General features: G+C 40.6%; 1 protein-coding gene across 1 annotated transcript in view; it reads right to left on the bottom strand.

Moving 5' to 3' along the window:
- Positions 1-2618: 2618 nt before the first annotated feature.
- The window catches only part of DUSP19 (dual specificity phosphatase 19), a 13979-nt gene continuing 7637 nt past the window's right edge, over positions 2619-8960 (bottom strand). The window contains exon 5 of the mRNA XM_072121567.1: positions 2619-3813. Coding sequence (XP_071977668.1) covers positions 3589-3813 — 225 coding nt within the window. The 3' untranslated portion in view covers positions 2619-3588. The remainder of the gene's footprint in view (positions 3814-8960) is intronic.

Raw genomic sequence — 8960 nt, 5'->3', positions numbered from 1 at the left:
CTAGGGGGCTTTCCTTTCTGGACCTATGGCCTACAGAATAAACAAGGTCTCAGAGTTACATCTTTCAACTCCTCCTAATGTAGCTCTGCTATGCATAATCGCAGGCCCCCTGAAATCCCTAACAAGTAAAATAGGCAGTTTTATGCTAATAGCTGCAAGAACAGTGATCGACCATCAATGGAAGTCCTCGGTGACTCCCGTGGTCTCTAAATGATTCCATGAGATTAGGCACAGTGGCTTAATGTTAGCATTACAGCCTTGCAGCGCCTGGGACCTGGGTAATAGTCCCAGGTCAACATCTGCAAACACTTGGTATGTTCTATCCGTGTTTGCACGGGTGTCCTCCAGGTCCTCCAGTTTCCTCCCATACTCTAAAACATACCGATAGGTTGATTAGATTGTGAGCCCCATTGAGGACAGGGACTGATTTGGCAAAACTCTGTGCAGTGCTGCGTAATCTGTGTGCGCCACATAAATAAAGGAATTATTTATTATTATTATGCACCTTCAATTTATAGAGGAAATCACTACCAACTACAAAAATTTCCCAGATTCGTTATGTAAGATTTGGGCTCCCTGGTTGGCATTGCCACCCCTGAATACCACCAAACCCATTGATTTTTCAGCATTATTACTATTGACCACTTAATATTCCTCTGTCCTCCCTCCTTTCCCTGTCTTTTCCTCTCCTCCTTCACTGCTGTAGATTTTGTTTCCCTATTACTGTTTTTCAATAGTTCACATATGTGTATTTTACACAGCACCCTTATTTTATGTACCGTATATTTCACAGGAAAGATGCTTGCTCACTTTATTAGCAACAAATTCCTTTCTCCGGTTCAAGGGCTTACGCCCTGTAATCTGTGCACTTTTCCTACTACAGGCGGTCCCCTACTTAAGGACACCCGACTTACAGACAACCCATTGTTACAGACAGACCCCTCTGACCTCTGGTGAAGCTTTCTGAATGCTTTGCTATAGTTCCAGATTGCAATTATCAGCTGTAAAGTGTCTGTAATGAAGCTTTATGGATAATCCTTGGTCCCATTACAGCAAAAAAGGTTTAAGCTACAATTGTCACTGGGGCCAAATTTTTTTTTTGTCTGGATCTACAATTATTAAATATACAGTTTCGACTTGCATACAAATTCAACTTAAGAACAAACCTAAAGAACCTATCTTGTACGTAACCCGGGGACTGCCTGTACTTGGCATTATATTGTAAATTTGCCAGTTTCCCCTCCCCGTTTTTTTTAATCAGAAAATTGTTGAAAAACAAAACTAACAGGCTTTTTATTGTGTAATGGAAGGCACTGAGTGTTGAAGACATTCATGTCACCACATTTATCTAAGTATCCAGTCCTCAATAATTCCCCTAAAGGGACTTCAAAAAAGAACCTAAATAAAATTTGAAACTGTTAAAAAAAGATAAGAAAGAGATTAACACATTCTTTAACACATAAATAACGTACAGAGAAAAACATGCCATGTTCATAACAACAGTATTATGGCAATAATATATTATTTACCCAACACGATAAATGCCATAAAAATGAAATGCAACATGATATTTAGTTTTTGGCCTCCTTGTCAAAACATTGAATAGTTATTAAAAAGTTAAAGGAAACCTACCACCAGGGATATGCCTATGCAGATAAATCCAATAGTAGATACCTCCTAAATTATATTTCTCTAATCCTTTAATATTTTGTAACCTGATCCAAACTGCACATAGATATATGCACATAGAGAGCAAAGGCTGCTCAACAGCCCAGTGGCCTATGATGTCCAACCTCTTTCCACGTCCTCAGCGTGCTCCCGATACAAGCTGTTTTCACACCAATGGTTTCTTCGAGCTCTGCGCATGCGCAGTAGCACCTTCAGTGCCAGTGGCTGCTACGATATGCGCTTGTGCTCTACCACATTCACTGAGCAGGAGCTACTGTGCATGCACAAAGCTTGAAGAAGCTGGCATTTTTAATACAGCTTGTACACAAGGATGTGAAAAGAGGTACTGGAGCCTGGAGTAGCCTTTGCTCTCACAGCCCAGAAAGGCTACTGCACACCCCAGTAGCCTCTGGCAAAAATGTGCTTATTAGTAATAGTTAATATCAGGCTAGGAAGTACAGGCGGTCCCCTACTTAAGGACACCCGACTTACAGACAACCCATAGTTACAGACATCCCCTCTGACCTCTGGTGAAGCTCTCTGGATGCTTTACTATAGTCCCAGATTGCAATAATCAGCTGTAAGGTGTCTGTTATGAAGCTGTATAGATAATCCTTGGTCCCATTACAGCAAAAAATGTTTAAACTCCAATTGTCACTGGGACCAATTTTTTTTTGTCTGGATCTACAGTTATAAAATATACCGTTTCGACTTACATACAAATTCAACTTAAGAACAAACCTCCGGACCCTATCTTGTACGTAATCCGGGGACTGCCTGTATTAAAGGATTAGAGAAAGATAGTTTAGGGTTCAGGATGGTAGGAGGCACCTAACGTAATAGGTAGATTTCTAATAGAAGTTTAGTTTTAGTGTACTTCAGAACGTTAATAAGAAAAAGTATAAGATTTTTTTTCCATTCTTTAAAGAAGGCAATCTCTCAACGAGCACTGTTGTTAAAAAAAAAATTTAATAAATTATGCCTCACACATCATAATGACACAAAAACAAATCACTTGAAAAAAAAAAGTGCTAAATGAGTACAAAAGCTGACCCGATCCTATCGATAAACGCAGCAATGCTCTACTCTGATCCCCATGGCCCCATGCACACGACCATTGGGGGGACGTATGTATGCGTGGCAGCTACGGCTCTGTACAAGGGGAAAAGATAAGATATGTCCTATCTTTATCCGTGTAACGGCGCCGTGCATCTCTATGGAGAGGGGAGGGGTCACCCCACCTCCTTTCCATGGTACCGGGCGTGTACGGGCACACGTTTGTGTGCATGCACCCTAATGTTGTGCAAAACTCACTCACTGAAGTCAAAGGGTGTGTGACAAAAAGAAAAACAGACTGCAATTGGATGCCATCCTAGGATGGCCAGTTTTACATGTACATGTTTCGAGAAGGTAGCTAAACTGGATGTGAAAATCACACACAACTAGGATGAGACTACAAACTACGAATAAATAAATATAGAAACATTTTTATATTTTGACACTCAGTTTGTGGGAAAATGGTGACGGTAGTTTTTATATTAGGAAGAATTATTTGGATCCTATTTTAAGATTTTGAAAAGGGCAAGCTGTGTTTTTTCAAACACACATTCATGGTGCAGTGAAGAACGGGGCATGCATTGTGTCTCACCACACCATGGACGAGCCATTATCCCTTTGAGATTTTTGCATTTTCTGCATGGCACTGGAAAAGAGCTGTAAGTATTACCTGCACAGATACAGGTAGGAAATCGTGCGGTGTGATTCATTTCTAGGTTGTTTATGCTTTGGTGTAAAGAAAAGTACAATCATCGCTTTTTCAAAAACCTGTAGATCACACATTTTTATTAAAAAAAAAAAGAGGGAAAAGACACAAATAGAGAAAAAGACACAAACACAGATAAATTAGAATCAGAATGTCTGTCAATCGGTTTTCTCATGGATGGTATCTGTTTGTCTTCTACTGCAGTCTTGATACTTGTGGAGCTGTTCCATGAATCCCGGGTTTGGACACACTGCGGGTCTTGCATTTTTTACCATTGAAAAGGCTCTGGCAAAGTTAAGTTTCTCACTGTACATCAAATACCCGATAATTATTGCTGGGGCGCGAGACACTCCTGCATTACAGTGGACGAGCACCACACCATTCTGCAAAGAAAGAAGCGTCCAGAGGCATGATAAATATACAATTTCCATCTATACAGATCCAGTTTAGCAATAGGAATGTTAGCACATAGATCCATGACATACAGTGGATACAGAAAGTATTCAGACTCCTTTAAATTTTTCACTCTGTTATATTGCAGCCAATTGGAAAGATCAAAAAAGTTATTTTTTTTGGTTATTAACCCCTGTTTCCTTTTTTGCGTCTTTATTTTTCACTCACCACCTTCAAAAATCTATAACTTTTCTATTTTTCCATGTAAAGAGCTGTGTATGGGCTTGTTTTCTGCGTAACAAATTGCACTTCATAGTCAAGGTATTTAATATTCTATGCCGTGTACTGGAAAGCAGGAAAAAAAATCTGAATGCAGTGAAAATGATGAAAAAACACATTTGCAGCATTTCTTGTGGGCTTGGATTTTACGGCTTTGACTGTGCGATCCAAGAGACAGGTCTACTTAATTCATTTGGGTCAGTACGATCACGGGGATACCAAATTTGTATAGGTTTTATAATGTTTTCATACATTTACAGCAATTAAAACCTCCTGCACAAAAAAAAAAAAAAAATCTTCATTTTGCCGTCTTCTGGTACTAAAAACTTTTTCGGACTTTGGTGTACAGAGCTGTGGGTGGTGTCATTTTTTGTGACTTTTGATGATGTTTTCAATGCTTCTATATTTAGGACTGTGCAACCTTTTGATCACTTGCCATTTGCGACTATTTTCCGTTACGGGGTTAAACGAAGTGAGAAAAAGTTATTACATTTTGATAGATAGGGCATTTTCAGACAAGGCAATAGCTGATGTGTTTATGATTTTTACAGTTTATTTATATTTGTATGACTTCTAGCATTTTTAGTTTTTTTTAAATATAATTTATTATTTATTATGCAGAGGGCCAGCCCTCTTCATACTCCTCCATGTACAACAAGACGTAAGGGTATGTCTTATTGCGCTATGGGGTTAATGTACACTTTGCATATATTGACAGAAAAAAACTAAAATGCAGATGTTTTTGCTAATTAATAAACAAGAAAAACTGAAATATCACATTCAGACCTTTTGCTGTAACACTAATATTTAACTCACATGCACTTGTCCATTTCCTTCTGATCCTTCTGAGATGGGTCTACTCCTTTATTGGAGTCCAGCAGGTGTTTAATTAAACTGACTGGACTTTATTAGAAAAGGCACACACCTATCTATACAAGACCTCACAGTGCATGTCAGACCACATGAGAATCAATTTTCTGACATGTAAGATGGCTGTCGTTCTTACCAAGATCTCAGCAGGAAAGTAGCTCTGCTTGACTACATGAAAGCGTCAGCTTCCGGAGACAGGAAAACTCTCCTGCTGAAAGAACGGCGACCATCTCATCTCCGTTAATTAAGGCATTTGGATCCCTTTCACACTTGCGTTGCAGATCACGTCAGAGTCTTACCAGGGTGCGATCGGGGTTTGGTCAGTGAAAAACTGACATTTTTCATCAAAGTTGAATCCTTTTTCAGTCAGAGATTGTTCAGTGTCTCAGTTTTTCATGCTTGTGAAAAAGACTGATGACTTTGGTCTATCCAGTGGCGTAACTACAGCCGTAACGGCTGCTACGCAGGCCCGAAGAACAAGGGGCCCGTGGCGCACGGGCAAATTGCAGTGCTCCCGAATCCTGCCCAGACTGTGCCACTGCGTCGCAACTTTATTACTGGGGCCCAGTGGAGAGGAGGAGGGAGTGTGGATTCATTTTAAGCCCACCCTCTCTCCCCTGGATCAGGCATGCTGACCCCTAGATTCTCCCCTTTCTTACCCAGGACATGCTGCTCATTGCAGTCGCAGCCTCGGGGGTCCTCACTGATTGGACAGACTTTGTAGGCCTGGCTGCCACAGCCACACTATGGTCTCCGCACAAGCCCCTGACGGAAGTGTACGGAGCGGCGAAGATAGCGCAAGTTCAGCACTGGATAGTACGGTGGATGCTGGGCTGTTGATAAGGCGGGAAGATGATGCAGTTGCCGTGGTCCGTGCATATGAATTCAGCCCAGACCCGAGCTGCTGCCTTTTCCCTTCCCTATATACATGTGTTTATGGTGTGTCTCTGTGTATCAGTGTGTGTATATGCTGTTTGAGTTTTCTAAGTGTGTGTATATGATGTATGGTATGTATTTACTGCATGCATGTAATGTGTTTTTCTAATGTGTGTATATGCATGTATGTATGTATGTTGTATGTTTATGCAGTATGTCTGTGTATGGTTGTTTTATACTGTATATGTGTGTATATAGGGTGTCTATATTTATCACTGCTTCTATACCAGTTTTCTGGCATAAAAGCATTGAAATAATCACAAGAATTTGCGATTATTATGCGACTACGCCACATACAAGCCAGGTTCCTGCCCCATGCTGTGTACTGCAAAACTTCTGTTCAAAGTTTTTTTTGCAAAACTACACCAGGTTAGACCTGGCAGAGCATTGCCTGGCGGCTGTGCTGCCTGACAGATATATCAAGAGAAAAATATATCTTGATGTATCAACCAGGGCAAGAGGTGGTGTGGCCACTATCATACGCTGGCACACGAGCATTGGCATATGATAAATTCCCCCCTGTATGTCTATGTATATGTACTATATGCGTTTATAATGTCTGTACTTTTCAGAATGTGTGTATATGAGGTGTATATACTTAACATGTGTATAAATGTATGGATGTGTACATACTGTGTGTATATACTTTGAGTTTGCGTTAACGTACGCATGAATGTATAGATATATGAGTACATAAATGTATACGTATTTGTTTATATATGTGTGTACGTGTGTAAGACTGTATTAATGTGTGTATGAGTGTAGAACTTTATGTGTGTGCATATAAGTATATACATTAAATGTGTGTATGTTTGTTAAGGGGAAGGGGCCTCATGCATAAGTCTGCTATGCGGCCTAGCCTCTCCTAGTTTCGCCACTGGGTCTATCTCTTCTATGGAAATTGATCAGTGAAAAACGCATTGCACTTACATGTGTCTCAGAGTTCAATACACTTTTTATCCGTCTCCATAGACTATGGTGCGTTTTTCACGCATGTCATGTGTAAAAGAAAAAGATTTTAACCTGCGTTAAAAGAAAGCGTGCATGTACGGCAAAAAAAAATGCAGGTGTGACAAAACCCATTGAATAAAATGGGTCAGAGCGCAATGCAAGTTCTGCACGTCAAATACACACGTGTTAAAAAAGCAAGTGTGAAAGTGTTCTTAGACTGTGGTATCCAATCATTTTACATGGTGGTATAAGAAACGCCGTATATTAGTATTTTTTAAGCCATTTTTATTTTGTGGGGTTGGTGGACATCTTGATTAGGAAAACAGATCTCCACCTTATAAATTTCAAAATATTTTTTGATACTTGATGGTGTTCCTAACACAGAACCCCACCCCTCTTTTGTAAAAAATGTAAAATGTTTAAAATGATGTAACATTCAGCTATTAAACTTATGTTTATATGGTGCTTTAGGTAATAATTTTGTTGTCTTGTGAGTAATTAATTCATGAGTTAATTGGATAATAGCTGATGAAATATGAACGCTTTCTACACTTCAGAAAATCTTTTCTAACTGCAATTCCCACATGTTCCCTTCACACTGTACTGAGTGATAGAATCAGTGAATGCTTTTCAGTGTGTCCATACATGTACGTGTCAGCGGCGCTGTGTAACCCGAGTGTCATTATGCAAAGTGGGCTTCAGATGTCCTGTAAACCATTCTCCATGAGGGAAGCGGACACCGCGCACAACAAAGAGCGCTGCAATATTATCTTCCGAGATGGTAATCTATGATAAATAATCCACGGTAGATCTGATGAAACGTTGATCCCATATCAAGGAACCCGTGATGTTTGGTAATGGATAGCTGGAATTATTCACACAGGTCTTCGAGGGGTGAGAAGAGGAAAAGAAACCATACACTGATTACAGCTTGGATATAAAGTGTCACCATCTATAACCTCAACTCCCTTTAGGGACAGTTCATGGTACCAATATAGAACATTTGGAAGTATGGAGCATTCTCTTTCTTTTCCTGTGTTTACGGCCGTGCATGATGCATCACTAAGACTGCTTAATACTCGGCTGTGCTACACGAATGTGAAAGTAGCCATAGGAAAATTTATACTGGGGAATGCAGATCATAGGTATACAAAGTAGCAGAGATACCGTAATCCCCTCAAACCACATATAGCTGGGCATATCACTCGGAATACAGGTGGGAACACATCATAAGGTACATGCAGGCCCTGGGATACTTTCTAGCTATCACTAAAATAGATGAGACTTACCAGGTTAGTCACAGCACATGCCTATAGAAATATAATTTCCAGTTGTTTATGGGTTAGGAGAGGTTTGAGTGCCAACTCAAAATGCCACCAGTAACTTCTACTCATAATTACCCTTTAACCTCCCATACACCGATCTGCAGTTTGCTGCATGGCCTCTACAGTAGTCATGACACTAATAGCAGCTGGCCCAGAATGGTCAGGAGCCACTGTGGAGAAGCACCAGCGAACAGGCAGAGGATAGTCAAAGACAGGCCAGGGTCGGAGCAGGCATTAATCAGGAAGGGACAAATGTACATGCCAGTATAGACAGCTACAGATTATGGTCAGGTCAGGGACAAATGTACATGCCAGTATAGACAGCTACAGATTATGGTCAGGTCAGGGACAAATGTACATGCCAGTATAGACAGCTACAGATTATGGTCAGGTCAGGGACAAATGTACATGCCAGTATAGACAGCTACAGATTATGGTCAGGTCAAGTCAAGGTACAAAATATATAATTGCAAAGCAGAATCGGGGACAGGAATCCAGAAATCAGTAGGGAGAGGAAAGAGAACCCTGCCAGTCGTTCCAAAAAAATGTTGAGCTACAGCTGCAGCCCACATAAATGCCCTGAGTTGTTTGCTGTTCACAGACAGATCCAGGGGCATAACTACAGTGGTAGCAGCCGCTATGGGGCCCACAGTGTAAGGGGCCCTGTCATCTGACCTGACACTAAAGAATGGCGGATGTACACCCATTATATACATATTGTGCTGCACATTGTACCAGGTTTGAGTATTGGCTCTATGGGGGTATAACCCTAAAAT

The sequence above is a fragment of the Engystomops pustulosus genome, chromosome 8 (assembly GCF_040894005.1).
Source record: "Engystomops pustulosus chromosome 8, aEngPut4.maternal, whole genome shotgun sequence".
Classification (NCBI taxonomy): domain Eukaryota; kingdom Metazoa; phylum Chordata; class Amphibia; order Anura; family Leptodactylidae; genus Engystomops; species Engystomops pustulosus.
The sequence above is the reverse complement of the archived record's forward strand: the minus strand, read 5'-3'. Positions and strand labels throughout refer to the sequence as shown.